A 27,551-nucleotide genomic window follows, 5' to 3' on the forward strand; every position below is an offset into this window, starting at 1 on the left:
TATTTATTGGAGTTCAATTTGCTACATTTTTTTTATCAAGATTTGGCGACCTTTTCCATTTATGCATCAGTATCATAGTTCACTGTTAAGGGTATTTACATTTCCCTTTCATGCCAATCTCATTTAGACACAATCTTTGTTCTTTGTCTGAGTTGAACTTAGCATATTATCATGTAAATTCAGTCGATGTGGATTATTTGGTGTGGTCTGAGGTATTTAGTTTTTTCAATGTAATAGGGCATTTTTATAATACACAACTTTGGAAGGCAAAGGGTTTCACATTTTCTTCTCTCAACTCACAAAACTTGGAAGATTAAAGGTATAGGATGCAACCATCGTAGCATCATATTTCCTTTAGAGATTCTCTTAAAAAGTGCCTATTCTTTGGAGATTCTCTTAAATGCACATGAGACTTTTGGGGACCATTAATGGGGTATCCTCTCTATTCAAACATGAATGTATTTTTTTTTCATCTAATTAGAGCTTTCTTCGTTCATTATAGTATTTTTGCATGGTATGACTCTTTTATGAATTATTACTTAGCAGATATAGAAGGTCGTACAAAAGTTATTTTGATGTTTTTAACTCATCAATCTTGAACCGCAGCTAACAAATTTTGGAAGCCTATATGCTTGAACTCAATTTTGAGATGAACTAATTCTGAAAGAGAAGTACTATAGTCACAAAGAGATTACACAAAATAAACTCATAAATTGATCTGGTTTCATGGAATTTGTAAATCTATTTTATAATAAAAGTAATTTTACAATCTAATGTACCACATCAAGCCATTTCAGTTTGTATGTTTATTTTTGTTTAATATTTTTGCGACTTGAGTATTTTCCATTCTAAAAACAAATTCTTCGACTCTTACTTTGATCAAACAGAGGAGCCGGAGCTGAATCCAATACAATATATTGTCGAAATTAGAATTGTAATTAAGGATTCTAAATCCATTAGAATTGGAGCTTGGCCCTATATCACACGAGTATTAGGGTTAAATGGGGTGCAAGATTGAGTGTGGGAGTAACGACGAGTTGAGAATGTTTTTGCTGTTGTTAGAAGCGTTTCGCTTGGAAATATGGTGTGCAAGATAATTCACATAGTCAACCAGAGTGAACTTTTGTCCAATAGCATGTGATACCAATTCATAAGTATGTCCAAAACTCCCTTTCCACTTTCCAATATGACTATATTCAAGTCGAGTTTGGGAGAATTAAGATTCTCCAAACACGGTTTAGGTTGAGTTTGGGTACTGATAAATATTGAAATATGTTGTGAATATTAGTGAAAAATCAGTTGAAAAGTAATAACAAAATATTGAATATTGTAAAAAGTAATGAATAGTAGTAAAAAATAGGTGAAAAGTAATAATAAAGTAATGAATAGTAATAAAGTATGTTGAGAAGTGTTGAGGTATCCTTAACACTCAAACACATCGGTTAACCAAAACCAAAACTCTCATCTCATATCAATTTATTATTAAAACTTTTTTAAATTTCCATATAAAATATAATAAATAATTTAACTTTTTCAAATCTCAATACAAAATTAATATTACAAAATTATATTATAACAATATTTTATTCATTACTATTCAAAACATCTAATTTTATTTCATCTCATCTATATAACCAAACGGAACCCAGCACGAGTTCGAACTGTATAAGATTCAGGCTAGAAAATCCAGCTTGAGCTTGACTTGAAGTTCTAAGTTGTAACCTAGTTAAGCACTTAATCAAGCTCAGCTTAGCAAGAGAATTGATTTTAATTTTCTTATTTTCTTAATTTGAAAAATAAAAAATAAAAAATATATAATATAATAAATTATAACTAATAATAATTGCAGTTTTTCTTGATTTATTAGTTAAATATAAAAGCTATTCTAATACAACAGTATAATTTGTACTTATAATTATGCTAAATAATATTACTCCATAGGAAACTCTAATTCGACTTAATTATATTATCGACTCAATTATATTATTAAATAGGCTGTTTGTGAACCAAAAAATATACTCGGTTACTAAGGGCATGTTTGGGTAATAAGATGAAATGAGAATTCTATAAATATTAATTAAATGGTATGCAAATACTGGTGAAATATTTTGAGCCAAGATGTTTTAGTGGATTTTGAGAAATGAGAAAAAAGAAAATTGAATAAAAATATTATAAAGTACAAATGTGTATCAATTCGCGTACCGATATTTATATGTAAGATATATGTTTAACGAAATGATGTGAATTGACGACGGAAATAATTTTTATGAGATGTGAGATTTTTTTCTTCTTTCAAAAATTTTTTTATATTTTTTTTAAATAAAAAAGGTCATCGGTATGCGAATTGATGCACGAAATGTGCTTCTACCTACCAAAACTCTCTCTCTCTCTCTCTATATATATATATAAATATATCATATTATATACATATACAACACATTATATATATGGCATATGTTGTTGTTATGATGGATATATGTGTATATATAATTTACTATTTTGTGAGTATAACTATATAAATATTATAAACATACTAACATCTTATAGAAGTACAATTGATTAGAGTTGAAAACTCAAGAAGAGCCCAGTAACCATAGAGTCTTGTAGCCATTAAGTTGTATTTGTAAATACTCATGAATAATTGTGATGTAAACAATAAATTTGTATTTAATAGTGTATTGTAAGCAAGAAGTTTTTGTTATTTTATTTTTTAAATTAAATATTTTTTAAAAATAATTGAGTTGAGTGCTCGATAGGAATTATTTGAAAATTGTATAGATATTTTTGTCAATTAACAGTCTTTTTAAAATTTGAATAGATTATCCAAAAAAACACATTTGATTTTTTTCTCAAACATACCTTTTAACTTATTTGAGATTAAAAAGTATTTTGATACGTAACACCCAAACAATCTCATTTTTTTTATTAAAGAGCTTTTAAAATTATTTAAGTACTTTTTAAGATTCCTAACATAACCTCAAATAGGCCCTTAATTGAGTCTCGACTCAATTTTGAATATGAGAATGTCTTGTTCGAATTGAGTTTGAACATTTAAAAAAGTTTTATTTGAGTTTAAATCAAACTTATCTTTTAATTATGAGAAATGATATTTGTAGTCATGGAATATGCAAGTGCTATGCAATCCCTTTAAAGAAAATGAGTAAATATAAAATTTACATTAAAAATAATAATTTTTTAATAATAAATTTCACTTTTTTCATAATTGCGTAACACTTACGTATTCTAAGATATTATGTAACATTACTATTATGTCACCTTTCTAGACCTATGCCTAGCTATAGTCTATTCTCGCTATTGGACCATACAAACCATCTCAAATTCTAGTTTATTTTCATAAATTATTTCAACTCATCTCATCTAATAATTATAATTTTTTAAATTTTTAAATAAAAATAAAATAAATAATTTAATAATTTTAAATTTTTAAATAATAATAATATTAAAAATTTATTTTAATAATATTTTATTATACTTTCAATTTTCAAAAAATAAATAGGATCGTGTATCGTACGACCAGCAAGTTTCCACTCAAAGTACAACATCCCTCGATGAAAGTTGAGAACTTTTTGTGGCTTCGAACAAAACCCCATTATTCCTAAACTACAGGTACCGGAACTTTTGATTATTATTATTTGTCCTTTATTTTGGATGCTAAAATCTTTTGACTCTCTGATATTTGTTCGATGTCTGTTGGTTTCGTGAAAGGGTCTCTGTTTTTCGTCTTTTATTGGTTTTTTTTAATGTTTCTTAAGTTCAGCAATTTTGTTTGGTTTCTGAAAGCAATCTGATTAAGGATCTTGACCTTTTCTTTGAAACCGCATGCACTGATGGTTCTTAACGCATGTAGCTGTATGTACCCGAAACTCTTGATAATCTCAGATATACCTTGTGAAGAGTTTTCAGACAGTTGAGTTGCTGGAGATGACATAGGCGAAGCAATTAGGAATGGCTCAACAACTCTATGGTGTTTTCAGGCATTATTCCTACTTATATTAAAAAAAAAGAAAAAAAAAGAATGTTAACAGTTAGATTTGAATTGAGTGTGCAGAGTGAAACATACCGGTAATTTTGGGTCCAAAATTGAAACTCATGTAGTAAGGTGTAAAATGAAAAGGAGCGGTAGTTTGTGGTGGGTAGAAGGCATATTTTTGCCAAAAATATCTATATATATAAACCTATATCATTTGGTATTTGCCATTTTCAAATTTGCATGCTAAATATAATGTGTAGAGTTGAATGAATGGGTTTTTTTCAATAGTGTGGCCATACTTCATACTTGCCTCTAGGGAACATTTTCTGTATTTTTGTTCAAGGAAAAGCTTTGATTGGGGCCCCATCTAGACTTGTGTCTGGTTAACTTGCCAAGAATACACTCATCATCTCTGTTGCTCACTTGTGAAATATGATCATCTATCTCTTCAGCTTTAACATGTTGGCTTCAGTGACTAGGCCTGCTAAAATTTTATGTAGGCAAAGTTCGTTTTCTGAATGTAAATCTACACCCCAAGTGGTATTATTATATTAAAAATCTTTCCTATCCACTGCATATGTGCAAGGTTTTTATTTCTCCCTTCAATTGAGCAATTTGACGGAGTAGATGATTTTACCCTTTCACATATTATGTGGTGAGCCCTTATAAAAGAGAATGTGTTTGAGAAACGAGAATGTGTTTGAGCTGAACTAAAAGTTTTCCTGTCTTTTGTACAGAGCTCCGCCGAGATTTAGTTTTGAAGTGAGGTTGTTTTCATTTAGGAATTCATCTGATTATGTCTAAATGTCAGTTTAAGTACTATCAACTATGATTTCTGTTATCTTTCAGTTTTCTGGAAACTGCCTCTCCCAATTTTCAAGAGCCAAAGAATCACTTGTAGTGATGTCACTGAAGCCTTTGGACAATGTTATTCTTCATCTTATAATTTGTCATTCTCAAATCACACTTACTGATGTGTCATATTTTAAGTAGTTTTATATTTATGCTTCACCTTGAATTACTTGAAGTGCACATGTGGGAAACTCCTTATTGAGGGCCTATGCACTCTTATGATCAGTCGGGACTTTGTTCTTGGACACCTAGTACTAATAAAAAAAAAATTGTCACGCAACATGTACGATTAAGGATTACAAAATCTAAGATGAAGAATAACATTTTCCTTTCTTCTATATTGAAAGATTTTGTTGCTGAGTTCATATCTGACATCCTAACTTTACTGGGGAAGGTTTTTATTGTCTCTTCCATGCAACATCGTGGCTGAGAACGATTCCGTCTAGGGTTTGGACTAGGGAACCATATACTTTACCTCTAGTACTCCATGTGAAACATAGGCAGTTTTATAATATATTATAAAACAAAAAATACCAAAAGTTGCATAATTGTTTGGAGCTCAGGATAAGTAAAGCAGTAGCCAAAACGATGGCCTGTGAGGAGAAGACTCTGGTTGAAATCTTGGAAGAGCATAATCCGATTGACCTTGCCAAATACATAAACTATGTAAGTGCTCCCCAAGCTGGTGCCATAGCAACCTTTTCTGGCACAACACGCGATTCTTTCGATGGCAAAACAGTCTTGGAGCTGAGATATGAGGCGTATGTACCCATGGCAGTTCGATGCCTTAAATCCATTTGCTCATCTGCTAGATCCTCCTGGAATCTCCACTCCATTGCAGTTTCTCACCGCCTGGGCCCAGTTCCAGTTGGAGAAACAAGCGTCTTCATTGCAATCTCATCAGTTCATCGAATTGATGCATTGGCTGCTTGTAAGTATGTGATTGATGAAATAAAGGCATCGGTTCCAATATGGAAGAAGGAGGTATATGCTAATGGAGAGATCTGGAAGGAGAATTCTGAGTTCTTAGAGAGGAGGCTGGAGCTTGGAAAAAATGATGGAGGCAGCTGTGGAAAAGCTTCTGAGTTCAAGGCACAGGATAGAAAGGGCTGCTGTGGGGCTAAGGTTAAGGTGAATGAGGAAGGAGTTGCCAACATCAGAACCGATCACGTAGGGTCCAGTGAAGCTGAGTATGGGGAAGACCCCAAACGTTTGCAGTAATCTTTCTTTTTTGTAATGGTTTTCTGATTCTTGTAATTTTAGACCTGGAATTATTAAACCTTTTGTCTTAAACCTAGTGTTTGAGGCCTTGAGACTTGAGAGCATTCAAGATTTGAGTAACGCAAGTTCTTGAAAATAACGCCAGACGACTCGTGTGAATTTGGTGCATTGGTAGCATCCATCGGCGAATAACCATATTACATGTGCCTCCTTTGTCAATTATTTCTATGAAAAGGTTTTCGTGATTTGTATAATTATTGTGCCTGTAATTTTTGGATTTTCCCTCTTAGATTCCTAGAATCCCCCTTCTCCATGGATAAGCTTGTACTTTAATGGTCTCTGTTAGAATTATGGCATTCTAAAAAAGGTCGAACTTTTATCTATGTTTGAAGAACTTTTTGAACTTAAGTTCCAATTTGCGGTCCTAAATTTCTAAAATGCGCTTGAGCTAGTTTAATACACTAGACATACTGGTCGTTTGAAGAAGAAGCAGAAGAAGAAGAAGAAGAAGGGAAAAAGTTTTCTAGCCTTGAAGATCAAAGAGATTGGTCAAAGTTTTCCTCAAGGCATGTATAAGAAACATATGAACTAAGGAAAATTATATGTAATTGATGATTAATTTTCTTTTAGAGGGTTAAGAAAATCCTGCTCAAGAAGCTATTACTCTCCTACTGAGAGATGCCATTGGTTGTACTTATCAAATAGAATGGCAACGATTATTATAATGTTAAACTGAAGTTAGACTTCCAAAAGTAAGAACAATAGTCAGATTGTCTGAATCCAATTTGTGGAACTAATAATTGTCCAGCATTTTGAGGGGAAGTATAAAAAAATTGAGAAAAATGAATATTCCTCCGGCACAGAGGAGAGAGGCAGCGGCTAGAGGTACAAAGCAGGGAATAAAATAGGTTTTGGATTATTTAGAAAGAACTTCTATGGTTCCATGATAAGTCTAGCAGTTTGGTGTGCAGTGGACACGACACACTATATATACCACTCCCTCAATTTTATACTCAGAGCCACTCCCACTTAACAGTTGTTTGAATCTTCCTTAGCTATTGGCAACTCTTACTGCTCCGAAGCGCTAAATCATGCTAAGCATTGTACTATGCTTTCTCATCTCCATACCTTTCTCTCTGTGTGTCTCTTGCTGATTGTTGCTTCTCATCTTTTACTTGCAGAATAACAAGTGGATATGCTCATCAGCCCACGGGGCAAGGGAAAAGGTGGATTGCTGGCTTGCATGTTTGTTTTTGGTAAGAACATCCCTGTATTTTTTTTTTTTTTTTTTTGTTTAATGTTAAAGTAAGCAATGCATGCAAAGCTAGAGTTAATAATTAAATCATACTACTTTTCTGATTTGCAGTGTTGGGGACCTTAGAGAATATAGGATTTGTAGCTAACATGGTTCTGTATTTTAAGATTGTGATGCACTTTGATCCATCTGCTTCTTCAAATACTCTCACGAACTTCATGGGTTCAGTTTGGCTTCTCTCACTCTTGGGAGGCTTGATTTCAGACACTTTCTTAAACCGACTACAAACGTGTCTGACATTTGGAACATTGGAAGCACTGCTGCACTGGTAAGATTCAATGTCAAAACCCCAACTACATATCCTGCATGTTTCTATTGGGGGCAAATTTCACCTTACTATTTCAAACTACCACTTTAACTTGCAGGGTTTAATAATGGTTACTATTCAAGCTTACGATAAAAGTCTGCATCCTGATCCTTGTGGTAAGTCAAGTTGTGTCAAAGGTGTTAAAGCAGCCATGTTCTACGCCTCCCTTTGTCTATTAGTAGTTGGTTCTAGTGGGGTTAAGGGGTCTCTTCCAGCACTTGGTGCCGACCAGTTTGATCGCAATGACCAGAAAGGAGAGAAGCTTCTTGCAAGCTATTTTAATTGGTACTTACTCAGTACAACGATTGGATCCATGGTTGGAGTTACAGTCGTTGTGTGGGTTAGCATGAACAGAGATTGGTACTGGGGTTTCCTCATTGGCACTGTCACTGCTGTTGTTGGATTCATCTTTCTTGCCATCGGGAATCCCTTCTACTGTTTCCAACCCTTGGGAAGCAGCCCTATAGTGAAGATCGCACAAGTTGCTACTCTCTCTCTCTCTCTCTCTCTCTCTCTCTGACCTTTATCTACTTGGATTTGTAGCTATTATTAAGAAATGAATCGTGTTTCTGCTTCAGGTTATAGTGGTTGCAATTAGAAACAGAAGGTTGTCAATACCAACTAGTCCTGATGAACTGTACGAGATCGATGATGAAGATAGAGATCCATCTGAAGAAAAAGTTCCATATACAAGCCAATTTAGGTAATTGTGTAAACTTTACTCAGAAATGTAACAGCTGGTAGTGCATCATTGTGTGGCACAATTTTTAGGATTCTCTCTTCTTAGCATCTTCCAACTCTAGTGCACAGTTGCTATAAGTCTGCTTTTAATGAATCAGGTCGCTTGATAAAGCTGCTATTCTTCTCGAGGGCATGACTCCAAAGCCATGGAAAGCCTGCACAGTTACCCAAGTTGAAGAAGTCAAGATATTAACAAGAATGCTGCCCATTGTTGGAAGTACAATCATATTGAACACATGCATGGCACAGTTGCAAACTTTCTCAGTTCACCAAGGCTACTTCATGGATCCCTATATTTGCTCATTCAAGTTCCCAACATCATCAATACCAGTGATACCACTATTCTTCATGTCCCTTCTCATACCCATCTACGAGTAGGGTCCCTTTTGCTCGGAAGATCACTGGCCATCAATCAGGCATTACACAGCTTCAACGTGTTGGACCTCATTAACTCAATCACCAAGAAGATCACTCCAAGTAAACAAGAGTGGCTACATGGAAACAACTTGAATGATAACAACTTGGTCTTTTTTACTGGTTCCTGGCCATCCTTAGCACCCTCAACCTTGCACTCTATCTTTATTGTGCTTCATGGTACAAGTACAAGGAAGACAGTACTGCAGAGTTTGGGATCAAGTCTAAGACAGAATGGAAACAATTGATTCGGGGAAGAATTTGGTGGCTATTGCAACACAGAGAACCAGAATATAAGTACTTGGATTCCTTTGTTTAATAATACAATGGATTATGATATTTTAAGGAAAGACAGATATAATAATATGAGAAATGTACCCGCGGGATTAGTCGGAATGTTGTTCTCGGACACCTGGTACCAATAAAAAAAATAATAATAATGTGAGAAATGTTTTGGCATTCTATAAACCACTAGTCATATCCACTCCCCCAAACTTTCTTTCAATCTTTATAAAAAATAAATAAATATAAAATTGAGTTGGACTGTTACAAATCATGGGCACTCTTTATTTCTTATCCATGGTACATGGTCTAGGAATTCAGCACTACTGATGACAACTCGGTCCCTAACAGGAAAGAAGAATGACGCCTTCTAATTAGCTTTACGCAAATCATTTAAGGGCCAAAGTCTTGCAAAGCAAAATAGTGATCATGATCAATACAGTTTCTTTCCTCAAATTACATTAGATCTCTCAAAGAAATTAACGTCCAGCATTGAAAGCATACGACAGAAGCTCAAAAATGACTCGTGAAACAGGCCATACTGTAGGATTTTGGGAAGAATGTATGATTTGGATTTGTTAGAATTATTTCCTGAACTCTAAAGTAAAAGAGAGGTATATGAGTTTGACGTGAGTATTGAATATTTAATACTGTTTCGAGAGCTTCACATGAGCAATAATGAACGTAGTATGGCCGACTTTACGCTTTTCTCTTCCACTTTAAACTCCAATGGATTTTGCTATTTGCAAGTCCCACTATGAATATTAACAGCGTGAAACAATCTTGTGACCTTCTTTTATCCTTAGCAAGTATTTTGTCAATATAAAAAGATCAAAATACATAAGGAGCATTAGCAGACCCACATAGAGGTCAGAGGGGTCTATGGCCCCCTGGCCACAAGAAAAAAAAAATATTAAGTAAATATATTTATTAACAAATAAGAATTGAAAAAAAAAATTACTTTTGATTACTTAGAAAAGCTTAAAAATCTCAAAAAATTCTTAAAAAATATAAAACATTCTTTCGATTCCATCTAAAATCATCGAGTTTCCATTAAAATATGAAAAAAAAAGTTTCTTGGTTATTTTAGAATCCAAAATCTTGCCTCCATAATATATAATAATTAAAAAAGATACCCCAAAAATTTACAAAACTTGAAGAGATAAGTTAAAAATATCCCAAAGTTTTGGCCTATAAATATGAATATCTCTGCATGTGGATAGAAAAAACTCAAAATTCTTTATTTCCCTAAAGTTAAAATGCCTTTTTCAAAGTCTTAGTACTTGTTATTCCTATATCTTCTTCCAAGTGTTTTCAATAGGCTTTTTCCTATGTGAAAAAATACATGAAGGAGAAAAATGATGCAAATTTTTACTTTGTTTAAAGTGAAAACTTTAATATGACCAATTGTCAAGTTTAATAATAATTTTTTGGTATCCATTGAATTAATATGAAATGAAATTACATTTATAATTATAAATAACAAAATGCATAATATATATAAATACCTAAATTTACATGTACATATATACATAATTATAAACTTCTAGTTCCGACATTGATAAGAAGGGAGTAAGATTTCTCCACAAAACACTCTATCACGACAAGCAGACTCAATTTCTCCACAAATATATATATATATATATATATATAATATATATATATATATATATTTTAGTATTAAGAAATTCGTCTCAACCCATTTCCCGCAAAAAGAAAGTTGTCTTAAATGACAACAATTTTAGCAAATTCAAATGTCATTTTTATCAATTGAAAGTGATTTTATGTACACGTATCCATGTTTCGTGCATTTATCTTATGTTAACTTTTAATATTGACACTAACTCAAAGGCAGTTTATTCTTTTGTAATTTCTTCCAAAGGATGGGTTGTATATCGCACTTAGTCCAACATTATACACTTCCATACCCTTATTAGTTATTCTTGATTAGAAGCTCCAGTAACCACCCGTTCACTTCACATACCCCAAGAAGAACGGAATAGAGGAGGAGGTACTCTAGTCCCACTCTTCATTCTCTCTTGTCGTGTTCTTCTTCTCTCTTGTCCTAGATGTCATTTTCTAGACATTTAAGAATTATATATTTTGAATGATAAACATATTTATGTTGGTTTTGCAAATGTAGTTTTCAATACCCGCAATAATCATTCAATTCTACAAATATATCATTTAACCAACCACAAACTTTAAGATTACAAGAATGTTCAAGAAAAGGACACGATCCATTGATCAGTCGTGGATCATCCACAACCACTCCACATCCAATCTCGGTGGCAATTCTAGTGCTCAAAGAATGAATGATATTTGTTGACTTAAGATATTGGTTGATCTAAGTTTGAAAAGACTACTACTTGAATAGGACAAGACAATAACCTCATGAGATGAGATGGGTTGTTAGCCATTGTAGATGGTTGAATAGATTTTTTGAAGGCAAAAAAGCATGTGACATGGCATATACGTAGATTGAAGTATAGCATACCACGTCTAATGAATCTCAACATGTGCCATCACTAATATCTTTCTACATTATTATAAAAAATTATTCTTAATAGCAGGTCTATCTCTAAGGTGGAGAAATGCATGAAACATGTTCTAAATACCGGGTACTTCTTACATGAATGCAAGGCTAATGAAGGCCTTCACAACATAGGAAAGAAAAGCTACTTTTTTCAGTATGGGACTTCGTAAACCTACTGGGTCGGATGAGTACATCGTGTTTTTTTAAATTGAGACATTATTAGTGAAGATGTAAGTTAGGCAGCTCTAGAATGTTTAAATACTTCACAAAACTTGCATTCTATTAACCGCACTTTTATCACTCTCATTCCAAAAGTTCAAGCTGCAGTTAAGGTAATAGATTTCTGACCTATTCGTCTCTGTAATGTTTTGTATAAAATTGTGACTAAGGTCTTGGCTAATAGACTAGAGTATATCATCCCAAGCATTATCTCTAAACACCAAAATTTCTTTTCTCTCGGGGAGATTGATTACAAATAATAAATTAGTTACTTATGAAAGATTCCATACAATGAACTCTTCATTGAAAGGCAAGGATAGGTACATTGCATCGTAATTAAATATGAACAAAACAAATGATAGGGTGTAGTGGGAACTCCTTAAATATATGATGTGAAAAATGAGATTTGATGCTACTTGGCTCAATGTTATCATGAAGAGTATCACATCTATCGGTCATTTTATTCTAATAAATGCTAAACCTCACGGCTAGATTGTACCCATAAGGGGTATTAGACAAAGTAATCCATTGTCACCTTACCTCTTTATCATTTGTGTTAAAGCCTTAAGTTGGGTGCTACCAAATTTTGAACAACAAGAACTTATTTCTGGAGTATTTATAGCCAATGACACCCTCACAATAAATCATCTCTTCTTTGTAGATGATAACTTTCTATTATGTAAAGCAAACCCTATAGAATGGCCAAGGACTCATTACTTGCTTGATATGTACGAAAATACATTTGGTCAAAAGTTGAATATAGATAAATCATCTATATTTTGCTTGCTACTATTGGTATAACAACTAGTATGAGTTTGGATAAATATCTGAGACTACCCCATCTTATTAGAAAGCCTAGGATGCAATGGTTTCAACATATCAAAAGTCAAGTATGGGATAGAGTTCATAATTGGAGTATCACGTTATTATCACAAACTGGTAAAGAGTTGTTGATCAAAGCTAATTTATAAGTCATAGGAGCTTACAATATGAGTGTTTTTCTTTATCCAAATTTCAAACACAAAGTCTAGCCACCATCGTCCACACCAGAGCTGAAGGTAAGTGTGACGCCCCCAAATTCCGTTTGGGATCAGACGGACATTTGAAGCGTCGAGACATGTAACACAAGGTTACCTGCCCCCGTTCATGACATATAAGATGTAATGTTCCTAACATGCATATAACATTATGCAATATTCGCAGCGGATAATTTTTTTCTTTAGCAATACTATGCACCAAATTGAAAATATCCCAAATGCTTAAAACATACTTCATACATAAAGACCCATTGAGTAGATCACAACACTAGTCCAAAATGATTATGATCAAAAAAATACTAAAGATGCAACTCCATTGTACAAGTAGTAATTTACGTTAACTACTATATTAACATTAACGTCGCACCGTCGCTTAGTCAACTGTGTCTAGTTGATCAGCTCCTGATTCTCCTTCAGGTCCTGTAACAAGATCTACCATTCGGGGGGAATGGTAGTTGGGACTACCAAAGTGAGATTTGATTACAAATCTCAGTAAGTTAACAAAAAAAACTTCCACACAAGCTAATGATGCATGCATGACAGTAAAAGCATAAATGCATAATCAAATTTATAAGTAATTAAATCATAACTTGGCGTACAACATAGCATAATTGACATAACTTAAATTGAAACATGAACTGAACTTGACTTGACATGAACTTAATCTGAAACTTGACCTAACATGAAAAATACATACTCCACAGTTGTTGTGGCTCCATGCATTCTACGTGTAAATACATACTCCACAGTTGTTGTGGCCCCATGTATTCTACACAAACTTGACTTAACATGAAAAATACATACTCCACAGTTGTTGTGGCCCCATGTATTCTATGCAAACTTGACTTAACATGAAAAATACATACTCCACAGTTGTTGCGGCCCCATGTATTCTACGTGTAAATACATACTCCACAGTTGTTGTGGCCCCATGTATTCTACGGAAACTTATTCTTTAACTGCTTAAATACATACTCCACAGTTGTTGTGGCCCCATGTATTCTACGTGACACAATTGCTGTGTCTCACGTAGTGTATGCGTCACAATTGCTGTGACCCCATACATAAGTAATCAAGATGAAACGTGACTGGAATAAGAAATGACTGAAGCCCTGACGTAACATAACGTGACTTGAATATAACTTGAAATACATGACCAACTTGAGATAGAAATATTTCGTAACATTGCATAACATATAATAGACAACATATTTAACATGACATATTTGCAACAGTGAATATTACATGACTTGACATATATGTAATAGATGGCATACTTAGCATGACGTACTTGTAAGGTACAGTAATACATGACAGAATATATTATGTAACAGATAAAAATTGACGACAGAATAAATTCTGTATAATAGACAATTACGTGATAACTTGGCATGGCATGACATATATGATAACATACATACATACACTGTAGTTCCTTTACTTAGCACACATACACAATAGACTGCTAGTAAGTTAAAAGCTAACTTACCTCGATCTTCGCGTTTCTTATAAAACTTCAAATGCGACCACGAGGAACTATAATTAGTGATTCTAAAAATTAGAACTAAATCACTAATAATTTGAAATATGGAAAATACTAACTTAAAGAGTAAAATTTTCATTTTACTCTCTACATGTGGGAAAATGACCGTTTTACCCATAACTTAAGGATTTTGCATACTAACTCCAAAAGTTTCCAAAATTTACATTTCTCATGTAAATTTTGTCCTAAACTTAAATGTCAACTCAGAAAAATTTAAAACCAAAACACAACTATGAAGAACACACTATGGCTGAAACATCCATAGGCCATTTCCCTTGATTTTTGTTGCAATTCCTTCCAACTTCAAAACTCATGCTTAAACCAAAATTTTGTAACAAACATCTTCCAATCCTAAGTTCAAAACCATACTTAAAACATCCATTTAGAAAAAGCTAATAATTAACACCAAACTTTTTTGTAAAAAGATCCAAGCACTTGAATCACAAGTTTTGAGCTTAAATCAAAACATCTCAAAGAATTTCAAAAATCAAATCTTACTTCTAACATATTCATAATATCATCCTAACATCAACCATACTTTAAATCATCAAACTAAAGTCACCAAAATCACAAAATAACATTTGGAGTTTTTAGTTTTACACTTAGTCCAAAAACAGAAACTTTTTCCTCAACTAGTTTTGATAAATCTCTTGATCTATGACTTATAAATATATGATCTTCAAACCAAACCATTACATGGTTTAAAAAGATGTTCTAAAACATATATAAGCTTCTAATTCAAGATCACATGGTTAGAAATTAACCAAAACATAAATTTAGCCAAGAATATCCACACTTTGGCTTATCTGAATATCTCTTTACATAAAATTTTATATCTTTGAAACTAACATCAAATATCTTCAAAATAATAATATAAAATGTATATAAGATGTTTATGATCCTCCAATAAAATTATCAAAGTCATTAGAATAGGTTTAGACCACCAAAGAGTTAAACTTTCTCAAAACAAAAACTGTTTTTCCTCTTCCAGTTTCTAAGTTTCTAAATCTAAGAAAATCTTTCATCAAAACCTTTAATCATGCAAAAATCCTCAACCAATAGTTATATATACATGTTAACAATACTCCATAAAAATTTCAGACCAATATCTATCCATTAGCTTGGTCAAAAACTCCAAACTATAACATATTCTCCAGTTTATCTCCCAGAATGACTTTTCTATAGTTTACACAATATTTGACTGACCAAATGATCTTCAAATGGGGCAAATAAGATATCCATGTAAACTAGACTAAAAAAGGAACAACTTATATGAAGGAGACTTTATGATAAAACACTTACAACAGCTTCGAAATGAGCGTGCAAAAGACCTCCTAAAAGCTGTCTGAGAGAGAGTGTTTGATATTCTTTCAATGGAAAGTGTAAATGAAGATAATTTCGTGGGGAGAGGTGGCTGGAGATACTTATGGATGAGATATGGAAGAGATGAGGCTGGAGTTAAGAGTTGAGTGTAGTTTTCTCCTACCCAAAATATCTATAAAAGATTATCTCATAATATTCTATCCAATAGTATCTACAAAAAATCAACTTAAGATATTTTTTATCTAATAATATCTATAAAAATCAACTCAAAATATTTTTACCCAATAATATTCATGAAAATTACCTCAAGATATTTCTTTTTATCCAATAATATCTACAGTTTTGAACAGACGTTTTGACCGAAAATATGAAAAAATGTTATTGCGCCATAAGATTTTAAATAACCATCCGAGTCTAATGGCATAAACCATAATACATTTTGACACTTCTAACTATCTCCAATAATCAAAAACACACTTCTGATACCATAGTAAATAATAACACTAACTATGTAGTTAGACAAAAACCTATACGATTAATGGATTCGTGAAAACTTATGGGGTTTTCACGAGGTTCCTAAAGTTAATAGAAATTTCACAATTGAATTTCTAGCGGGCTGTTACAGTAAGTCTCTCTGTAAATCCGGCCACCACCATCCGCACCGATGTTGTAGGTAAGTCTCTTTATTGTCATTATTCACTCTCTCATCCATAAAATCCTTGTTTTGGCCACCACTGTCGATATCGGCATCATATAGAGTTCTTTATTTGAATAAGATGTTCGATGAGCTCCAATCTCACTCCTTTTCTCTCATGGTTTGACTTGGAGTCGCTGGAGTCATAAGAATAAACTTTGCCCCATGCCACAAAGTCTCCGGCCAAACTCCACAACATATTCATCTTCTATATGAAAGGAAAAAATAATTATTTTACACGCACAAAAGGGTGCAAACAAATTTCTTGTCGTTTCATGGAAAAGAATCATATTTACACTCACATTATCCTAACCCAACAAAACCATGGATTTATTGGACTAGATTCAAGCAATGCTTGTCTCTAACACATACCCTTCCTAGTGTTTTTTTCCCTTTGATTTTTAAGAATTTATTTAGCAGAATTTTTATAAGGACAATTGAGATGTTTAATGTGAGCTCTATTGAACGCACCATGTGGTTGTACTTTTTCATGGAAGCTTTGGCAACAAGATTGTTTTTGTTGTTGGGAAGTCTCTCGTTTGCCTTCTGGTATAACTTGTGTTAGTTTTTTTTCTTTTTTACCATTCCACAATTTTTTTTCCTAATATATTGCTCTGTTTTTGCCCATTTTTTCTTAACATATCATTATTGTATACAACTTAAGCTTTCATCATTTTATTCTGCTTTTAAAGTTTTCTTCTTCTTTCATTTTCATATTTTCGTATGATTTTGTGGGTAAAAAATGTTGTTCTAACTTTCTTTCCTGGGTGAGTATGTAATATGCTTCTATCTTTAGTTTTGATTAATTCGTTTTAGCTATAATGGAACTATCTAAATTATTTATGATATGAAACTTGAACTTACTTAAGAGGGTGCTGGAGAATGAAGGTTTTACGAATCTTTAGAATTGTTTTTGGGTTATTTCCTAAATGTTGGAAGTATTAAATGTGTTAGCTATATTGTTTTCTTCTTTTCCATAATTCTGTAATACAATTATGCATTTATATAATTCTAACCATATCGAACCCATTCTAATTTCATAATCTATGGTGATAATTACATAATTGTTTTTGTTATTGCTCAATAGGCTACAGTAATTTTTGTTTTTAGTTGAGTTAAGTATGGACAATCTTAGTTCTCCTATGCTAAATCCAAAAATTGTGGCCCACGAAAATCACCACCACAAGCCAACCCTGACCTCCACGCCTAACTCTCTCCCCCATCCTCTGGACTAAAATCCATTACTATGTAGCTCCACCCTCGACATTGTACACCACAAGTTGCTCTCCTGACATCGCCGAAATAAAACAAATGTTGCACTACACCTCATCATTCATTACAAGTCAGTAAATTTTATTTTTGCATACATATATATATATATATATATATTTCAAAATTTTTTGAGAAATATTTATTAATTGATATGAACTTGCATTATCCAAAAAGAATCTTGAACCTGAAATTTTCATGTTTTAAAAATTGCCATGTACCTTTGCTTTCACAATTAATTATTGCATAACCTATTAAAAAAACAACTCAACCATTTTTTTAATATCACATATACTTAGATGTGAAGTGTTTTTTTAATATAAATATTTTTTATTTTATTAATGCGGTAAATAGACTTGGGTGTCTCTCATTTGGATAATGAGGGTGATATTACGGAGAGTGATAGTAGAAATGATGAGTATGAAATCGTGGAAGAACAAAAAATTAGAATGTGTTTTGATTAAGAAGAAGTAGTAAGATCATACTATATAATATATACAAAATATGAGGGGTTTGAGATGGCTAAGAGAAGTTTTAGGACTGAGAATAATGGAAAATTAAAATACTTCACTCTTGTATGTGTGCGAGAAGGAATATCAAGAAGCACATTTTCTAATATTATTAAACCTAGACCAATGGAGAAATTCGGGTATAAGGTTAGGATTAATGCGACTCTATGTGTTGATGGTGTTGTGAAAAACAATGACAATAAATTGAAAAAGAAATATGGAACGAGAAAAGCAATCGCACATGACACAAGGTTTTCATGGTTCGGTAAATTGCCTACGTCCACGGGAGCTGCAGAGGATTTTATTATTGAGGAATATCACACTACAATGATGGATTATTTACTATATGTCCACAGTGTTTCTACAGTACCATATGACATAATAATCATATATATAGTCAAACGGCAGAAAAAACCCTAGAGCTGTGTAAAATGCATGTTCACTCGAGCGGCGTGTTGAGCGTGCGTTGAGCGAAATTCCTTCCCGCATCCGCTTGAGCTCACTATCGAGCTGACATCGAGCGTTCAACTCTGCTTGACTTCGCTTGAGCGGCCAATGCCTCTGCTCGAGCGAAACTTCCTTCCGCATCCACTCGAGCTCACTGTCGAGCTAACATTGAGCGTTCGAATTTGTCTGACTTCGCTCGAGCGGCCAATGGTGTGGACCAGACTCCACAGTACTCAACATTCTCCCACTTGGAGACTGGTACACTCGCTATGTCGCCATTTTCTTCAAACATGATATCCTCCACCTCTGCAACTCACTGCCCCTGTCTTCATGCTAGAAGACCAACTGAAGTTGTGCACAACTGAAGTTTCTCAAGTATAACACCCTTTGTCAACATATCAGCAAGGTTCTTGCTTCCACAAATCTTCTCAAGTAATAACTGTCCGTCATCTAACAATGATCATATGAAGTGATACCTGATCTGAATGTGCTTAGTCCTGGAATAAAATGTTGGATTCTTGGTAAGGAATATGACACTCTGACTATCACTATAGAGAGTGCCTTTCTGATTCTTTTTACCCAATTCCTCCAAGAAGCCCTGTAGCCATATCATCTCCTTTGCAGCCTCTGACACTGCAATATACTCAGCTTCTGTAGTAGACAAAGAAACTATTTTCTGTAAATTAGAACCGCATGACACTACAGTACCACCAAGTGTATAAACAAAGCCCGTGGTACTCTTTTTGCTATCAATATCTCTAACTAGATCAGCATCAACATAGCCCTGCACCTCCAAGCTCTCTCCAAAGAAACACAAATAGGTTTCTGAGGAGCCCTTTAGGTACCTCAAAATCCATTTCACTGCTTCCCAATGTTGCTTTCCTGGGTTACTCATGTATCTACTCATAACTCCCACTGCATGGGCAATATCCGGTCTATAGCATACATAAATGAACCAATAGCTGAAGCATAAGGAACCTTACTCATGTAATCTTGTTGCTCCTCTGATTCAGGTGATTGATTCTTGCTGAGTCTGAAGTGACTGCCCAAGGGTGTGCCAACTGGTTTGGCCTTGTACATATTGAACCTGCTAAGTACTTTTTTCACATACTCAGCCTGTGAGAGTCTCAACGTACCTCTGACTCTATCTTTGACAATTCTCATGCCAATGATTTGCTTTGCAGCTCCCAAATCCTTCATTGCAAAGTGCTCTGACATCTGCTTCTTCAAATTATTGATCTCATCAATATTAGCCCCTGCAATAAGCATGTCATCCACATACAACAGTAGAATAATATAAGAATTGTCAAAGTGCCTGACATAGCAACAGTGATTTACCTAACATCTAATGTACCCTACACTGTGCATGAAGTTATCAAATTTCTTGTACCACTGTCTAGGAACTTGCTTCAGGCCATACAAGCTCTTCTTCAATCTGCAAACTGAACCTTCCTTTCCCTATACCACAAACCCCTCAGGCTGGTGCATGTAGATGTCTTCTTTAAGGTCTCCATGAAGAAAAGCTGTCTTCACATCTTTGCTCAAGAAATAAATCTTCAGTAGCAACCATAGCCAGTACCATCTTAATGGTTGTGATCTTCACCACAGGAGAAAAGATCTCAGAGTAATCAATACCCTGCTTCTGCTGAAAGCCTTTTACAACAAGTCTGGCCTTGTACCTTTTACTGCCATCATGCTCAGTTTTCACCCGGTACACTCACTTGTTGTGTAATGTCTTCTTCCCTGATGGAAGTTCTGTCAACTCCCATGTCTGATTCCCTAACAGGGAATCCATCTCATCTTTCATGGCCACTAGCTCCCACTTGCTAGAATTTTCATCTTACAAGATTTCTTTGTAACTCTGTGGTTCTCCACCATTTGTCAACAGAATATAATTCAAAGTAGGTGAGAAATGTTGTGGAGGACGTATAGTCCTAACTGACCTGCGAACTGCAACTGTAAGGGTGGACGGTTCTGAAACTGCCTGCAGAATAATAGAAATGGGTGCACTGGACCCACTCTCCATGTCACTCCCATCTCTACACTGCACTGTGACATCTGGTAGGTCATCCAATCTTACAAACTCGAATTCCTAGGGAGCTACTACAGAAGTTGTACTAGACTTATCCTTGTACATAATTTTCTCATTGAAAATCACATTCCTGCTTCTTATGATTTTCTGACCCTGATCATCCCAGAAATGATAGCCAAATGCCTCGTCTCCATAGCCAATGAAATAGCATTTTTTTGACTTAGCCTCAAGTTTACTACGAGTATCAGAATCAATAAGCACATAAGAAAGATAACCAAAAGTTTTAAAGTGAGAAAATTTGACCTCTTTCCCGCTCCAAACCTCCTCAAGTAGTCCACAATCTAGTAGAACTGATGACCCTCTGTTTATCAAGTAAACGGCAATGCTGACTGCATCTACCCAGAAAGTAGGTGGTAGGCCAGCGTGCAACCTCATACTTCTAGTACGCTCATTAATGATTCTGTTCATACGCTCAGCAACTCCATTTTGCTTTGGTGTCCCAGGAATGGTCTTCTCCATTCTGATACCCAGAACTGCACAATACTCCTTGAACCTACCATCGACATACTCACCACTATTGTCAGACCTCAAACATTTCAGTTTCAAGCCTGTCTCTGTCTCAACCATGGCTTTCCAAATTTTGAACACATTAAATACATCAGATTTATGTTTCAAAAAATAAACTCATACCTTCCTACTATGGTCATCAATGAACGTGACATAATAGCGAGAACCTCCAAGAGATGCCACTGGGGAAGAACCCCACACATCTGTGTGCACAAGATCCAGTCTACCTGTCTTAGGCGTCCTGCCACTTTTCAAGAAGCTGACATTTTTTTGTTTCCCCATAACACAACTCTCACACATACTGAGATCAACTGACTTCAATTCTGGTATCTTGCCTCTAGACAAGTTCTTTCATACCCTTCTGACTCATATGACCAAGCCTGCAATGCCACAAATCTGTTGTGCTCTCTGCAACGGTAGTAGCAATAGTGTCAATCAAACTAGTAGTCATATATAGTGTACCAGTTTTCTTACCCCGAGCCGGTACCAATGCCCCTTTTGTGACCTTCCAGGTGCTATCTGAGAACACCACTGAATGACCACACTCATCTAGCTGCCCAACAGAAATGAGGTTCTTCTTCAACTCAGGAATGTGCCTGACCTTTTGCAAGGTCCATTTGTTCTTGCCAGGGAGTGCAATATCAATGTCTCACATTCCCACTACGTTCAAAGCCTTTCCATCAGCCAAATACACCTTCCCAAAATCGCCTGCAGCATAGTTCCGCATTAGCTCCCGGTAGGAAGATGTATGAAAGGAAGCCCCTGAATCCAGTATCCAGTCATCAACTGAACTATGAACTGCAAGCAATAGTGCATCCTATACTTCTTCAGTTACCACATTAGCACTATCATTCTCGGTCTTCTTAAGGTTTTTGCAGTTCTTTTTTATGTGGCCAGCTTTGCCACAATTCCAGCAAGTTGCATGTTGACCAGGCTTCGACTTGCTCTTGCCCCTGTACTTTGATTTTGATCTTCCTCTGTTTGAGTTCTTGTCTTGTGATCTCCCTCGAGAATCAATATTTAGAGCTGAACTCAAACCCAAGGTCTCGCCTAAATCTTTCCTGTGCACCTCCTCAGCCAAAATCAAATCACGAATATCATCATATTTTAATTTAGATTTACCAGCAGAATTACTAACAGCCATTCTCATGGCTTCCCAACTATTTGGCAGTGAAGCCAATAGTATCAGTGCACGTATCTCATCATCATTCAATTTCAACAGACGACAATTGATTTGTGATAGTATTAAAATCATTCAGATGTTGTGCAACAGACGTACCATCTGCCATCTTCAAATTGAATAACTTTTTCATCAAATGTACTTTATTATTTGTTGACGGCTTTTCATACATACCTGACAAAGCCGCCATGAGATCTGCAGTCGTCTTCTCCTTGATGACGTTGTGTGCAATGGATCTCGACAGGGTTAATCGAATAACCCCCAGAACCTGTTGATCCAACAGGTTCCAATTAGCATCACCCATCTTTTTCGGTTGCTTTCCCAATAGTGGAAGATGAAGTTTCTTCCCATACAGGTAGTCCTCTATCTACATCCTCCAATATCCAAAATCTGTGCCATCAAACTTCTCGATCCCCGATGCCTTTAATTCATCTCCAGCCATCATTTTTTCTCAGATCCGAACCTTGGCTCTTGATACCAATTGTTGTGAAAAATGATGACAATAAATTGAAAAAGAAATATGGAACGAGAAAAGCAATCACACACGACACAAGATTTACGTGGTTCGGCAACTTGTTTACATCCACGGGAGCTGCATAGGATTTTATTATTGAGGAATATCACACTACAATGATGGATCTTTCACTGTACGTCCACAGTGTTTCTACAGTACGACCATATGACATAATAATCATATATATAGTCAAACGGCGGAAAAAACCCTAGAGCTGTGTAAAATGCATGTTCGCTCGAGCTGCGTGTCGAGCGCGGGTCGAGCGAACTTCCTTCTCGCATCCGCTTGAGCTCACCGTCGAGCTGACATCGAGCGTTCAGCTCTGCCTGACTTCACTCGAGCGACCAATGCCTCTGCTCGAGCGGTGTGGACCAGACTCCACAGTACTCAACAAATGGAAGGTTTATTTTGTCATGCATTGTGCTTGAACACACTCATTCTTTAAGTCTTGGTAAATCGAGGTTTTTTTTATGCCACAAAAAGTTAGATTTATCACATAAAGAGGAAACTTGAAGTAAATGACATGGCCAGAATACGCGTGTGAAAAAACTTAAAATCTCTTGTTGTTGATGCAAGGGGTTATGAGAATCTATCTTTCGGAGAAAGAGATTACCGTAATTACCTTCGTGAGGCAAGGCTACTTCGGCTTGGGTAGGAAGATGCGGAAGCACTCCATTACTATTTTAGTAAAATGCAAAAAAGGAACGAGGAGTTTTATTATGTGATGGATGTTGATAATGAAAACCTATTGAGAAATGTATTTTGGGCGGATGCTAGAAGTATGATTGCTTACGAATGTTTTGGAGACATAATAATATTTGATACTACATATTTGACGAATGCATACAAGATGTCATTGCTCCTTTTGTGGGAGGAAATAATCACGGTCAGTCTATTTTACTCGAATGTGGGCTGATATCAAGCGAGGATTCAGAGACTTTTAAATGGTTGTTTGAAGCTTGGTTAGATTGTATGAATGACCGATCTCCAAATGAAATAATCACTAATCAAGATAAGGTAATGCAAAATGCAATTGCAAGGGTCTTTCCAACATCCAAGCACATATTCTGTTTGTGGCATATTATGATAAAATTGTCAAAAAAAACTTGGGGCATGCTTTGAGTATGAAGCTATCAAGAGTTGTTTACAAAAGTGTGTATGACTTTTTAACTTATGATGAATTTGAGGAGCATTGACAGTCACTACTCACAAATTATGACCTCTGTGATACTGTATGGTTGACTTGGCTATATTTTGAGAGGCATCTCTTGATACTAGCCTTATTAAAACCACTTTTTGAGCCGGTATGTCTACAACGCAATGAAGTGAAAGTATGAATGGTTTTTTTTTTTTAATGGATATGTAAATTCTAAAACAACTTTAAAAGAATTTGTTGAGCAATATGATAATGTCTAAAGATGAAAGGTTGAGAATGAGGCTGCTGCTGATTTTAGTTCATTCAACACTCTATTTCCATGTAGTAGCCATTATTCCATTGAGAGATAGCTACAAGAAGTATACACCAACACAAAACTCAAAGAAGTTCAGGATGAGGTTCAATGATTTTTATACTGTTGTGCTGATTAGATTAGCTTGAAAGATGGAATATATACTTATCATGTGGCCGATGAGGTGAAAATCATTGATGGATTCAAAAAAAGGCAAATTTTTGGATTACGTTTAATGAGGATAAGTTTGAATTAAAATGTACTTGTCTATTGTTTGAATTCAAAGGGATAGTATGTAAACATGCTCTTCGTGTCTTGACTTACTTAAACAAAGATAAATTGCCCTCAAAATATATCCTTGATCGTTGGAGAAAAGATTTATGATGAAGATATACACTTGTAAAATGCAGTTACCATGAGTTTGGTAAAAGTTTTGAGGCACAACGATATAATAGGTTGGTTCATAAATTTTAAGAGATAGCATCAGCCGTATCAAGTAGCGAGAACAGTTATAATAAGTTGATGTGTCATTTAGAACATATAAGTTGTCCTGTCACAATTTGTGATGGCAGGACAACTTCTAATTATTCTCCTAGTGCTTCTATAGAGGTAATAGTGATAAGGTACTAAGTCCGATCAAGGTAAAAAATAAAGGGAGACCACCATCAAAGAGAATAAAGTCTACGTTGGAAGAATCAAGAGAAAGACTAAAAACTCGAAGTAGTGAACAAAATAAGGCTACTAACGTGCTTTGGTGTATTGGTTAAATCATATGTATACCACTGTTTTTGCATTTGTCTCTAACATAATTTCATAAAGGGTTATCAGAAATCTGTTCAATTATCTGAATATGAGATCCTAACTCATCTCTCACCTGATTTTAGTGCTCCATCGATTGCATTATCAAGTATGATAGTATTATTTATTTTTTCCACAATATATTTTAGTGTTTCTATTTTAATATGTGCATATATCATTGTTTTTACATTTACTTCTAACATTTATTTATCATGGGTAATTAGACATCTATTCAATTATATGAACATGAGATCCGAACTCATCTTCCACTTGATTTTAGTGCTCCATCGATTGCACAATCAAAGATAATGGCATTTTTTTATTTTTTTCGACATATATTTTAGTGTTTCTATTTTAACATGTTCTTTATATTTTGTGTTTTTATATATACAACCTCATACAATTTTGCTTATAAATGAGGGCACTCTCTATCTTCCTATTAGGCAAGATGTAGATATAGATATTTGTGAGCATTTTTAAATATATTCTTTGTATTTATTTTTTAGCCAGATAAAAATGAAGTTAACGTGATGTTGATATCTAATTACATTTGATGCATATTTAGAATTTAATGATATTGTTATCCTCATTAATTATTGAAGTAGAAGACTTTGTATTTTGTGATCATTTTGAGACTTTGTTGTCGTTTGACAATGTGAGACTTGGAGTATGGCAATTGAATTCTACATGGTTGTGATGGAGGGGAGGAGCTATTATTTTGTGCAAGTTGTAAATACTGTGAAATTGGTGTATCATGTTGAAAAAATGTATATTTGTACAAGATGTAATACTAATTTAATAGAATCTGTCATTTTTTTTGTACATGTATTTTTTGGCTCTCACTTGTAATGTTATTGAATGGTTGCAACCATGTTTAATGATTTGGTTCTAATAATCAGTCAAGTTCTTTTTGACATGTTTTTGGCTTTACTGTTTTTTATAGCTTATTATTAAAACTATTGAATGGTTGTAAATATTATTTATCAATTTTAATGGTTTTAAGCATCTTTCTAGTGTGTGTAATTGGTGTACTGGTGAGAAATGGATGTTGTGGTAGCCAAATACAATTCCTAACATGTGAAAATGGACAATTATTTCTTGAGGGAATAGATGTTTGTTGCATGGTTAATCATCATTCACACACTAAGATGCATTTTCAAAAAGTTGGATGCACTTATATGGAGACAAATAGCATACTTCAGAAATTAAAATCAAAATACTTTATAAGCATATGTTGTTGAGATTTTATTCAATATAAGTCAAGTAACTTACCATCAAAATACTTCTTACCCTCACAACAGCACAATCCAAATTGTGAACAACACAGCTCAAAATATAGCCTACCCAATTTATAGCACACAATTCAAGATAACATCAATGTACATTTGTTTGTAATAAATTTACAATGATTTGTCAAAAGTATAAATAAGGAAAAAATCCATGACACACAAAGTGCTACTCTATATCTATTGCTTTTAGTTATTTTTCTTTTAATTTGTACCTCACATTAGATTGGCTTGATATCTATTGCCTACTTCATGCTTTTTTGCTTGCTGTTGTTGCGGCTACTGAGGCTTCATGGGAGAAGCTTTTGCGGGTCGTTTTCTATTTGCAATTAGCTTTTGCGGGTCGTTAACATTATATTGATAAAAGAAAGTAAACAACAACAAATATTGATAAAGGAATAGACGCAAAGAAGGCACCAAACTTCCCTTAAAGAACAAAAAGGTTACACAATTTTAGATGAATGATGCATAAAACCAAGATTGTAGGTAATTGGTAAGGAAACTCACGGTGGAAGTAGAAACAAACCAAATATGGAGAAGAAGATCATGAAAGTAGTTGAAATTTGCACCACCCTTCTGCTTCCTATGTGAGTCAGTTCGAGAAGGCCAACATTTTCACTATAACATTATCCCAACAAGTAGAGTTGTAATGGAGCCTAGTCAAATAGAGTATTGAATGTTCAAGCTATGCTCATTTATTTTTTATCCATATATAAACCCAAGTTTGAACTTATCATTGAATTAAATTTTGTATTCCCGATGGGTTTACTTTTTTGAACAACCTCAAACTTGTTCAAGAGTTGCTTGATTAACATATTATTTTCTTAAATGAAGTAAATTTCATTACTAAAACCCTATAGATTCTCATAATCCAAATTAACAATTAATTACTTAATTATGTGGAGATTAATAACAGTTTGGAAATTATCTTTTGGTAGCCAATCGTGTGTTGCTTGATTTAATATTAACTATCAATTCATATGTGAAACTCGTGAAGATTTGCGGAACAATTCAACTCACCTTATA

At 34.4% G+C, this 27,551-nt stretch overlaps 2 protein-coding genes across 3 annotated transcripts; both read left to right on the forward strand.

The window, feature by feature from the left end:
* Nucleotides 1–3,523: 3,523 nt before the first annotated feature.
* On the forward strand, nt 3,524–6,200 carry LOC122292488 (molybdopterin synthase catalytic subunit). Of its 2 annotated transcripts, none has more exons than XM_043100870.1 (2): nt 3,524–3,627; nt 5,407–6,200. In XM_043100870.1, exon 2 carries the CDS (start codon nt 5,432–5,434, stop codon nt 6,062–6,064), a length of 633 nt encoding a protein of 210 aa, XP_042956804.1. In that variant the 5' UTR covers nt 3,524–3,627; nt 5,407–5,431; the 3' UTR covers nt 6,065–6,200. The 2 variants fall into 2 exon arrangements, with proteins under 2 accessions (XP_042956804.1, XP_042956803.1); XM_043100869.1 differs by having other exon boundaries at nt 3,553–3,627; nt 3,869–6,200.
* A 1,837-nt stretch (nt 6,201–8,037) lies between these two features.
* Nucleotides 8,038–8,805, forward strand: LOC122291112 (protein NRT1/ PTR FAMILY 4.3-like). Its single transcript, XM_043098759.1, has 3 exons — nt 8,038–8,167; nt 8,272–8,389; nt 8,526–8,805. Coding segments are annotated over exons 1-3 (399 nt in total). The 5' UTR covers nt 8,038–8,166.
* The last annotated feature ends 18,746 nt before the right edge of the window (nt 8,806–27,551 follow it).

Source organism: Carya illinoinensis, chromosome 13 (assembly GCF_018687715.1).
Source record: "Carya illinoinensis cultivar Pawnee chromosome 13, C.illinoinensisPawnee_v1, whole genome shotgun sequence".
Lineage (NCBI taxonomy): Eukaryota > Viridiplantae > Streptophyta > Magnoliopsida > Fagales > Juglandaceae > Carya > Carya illinoinensis.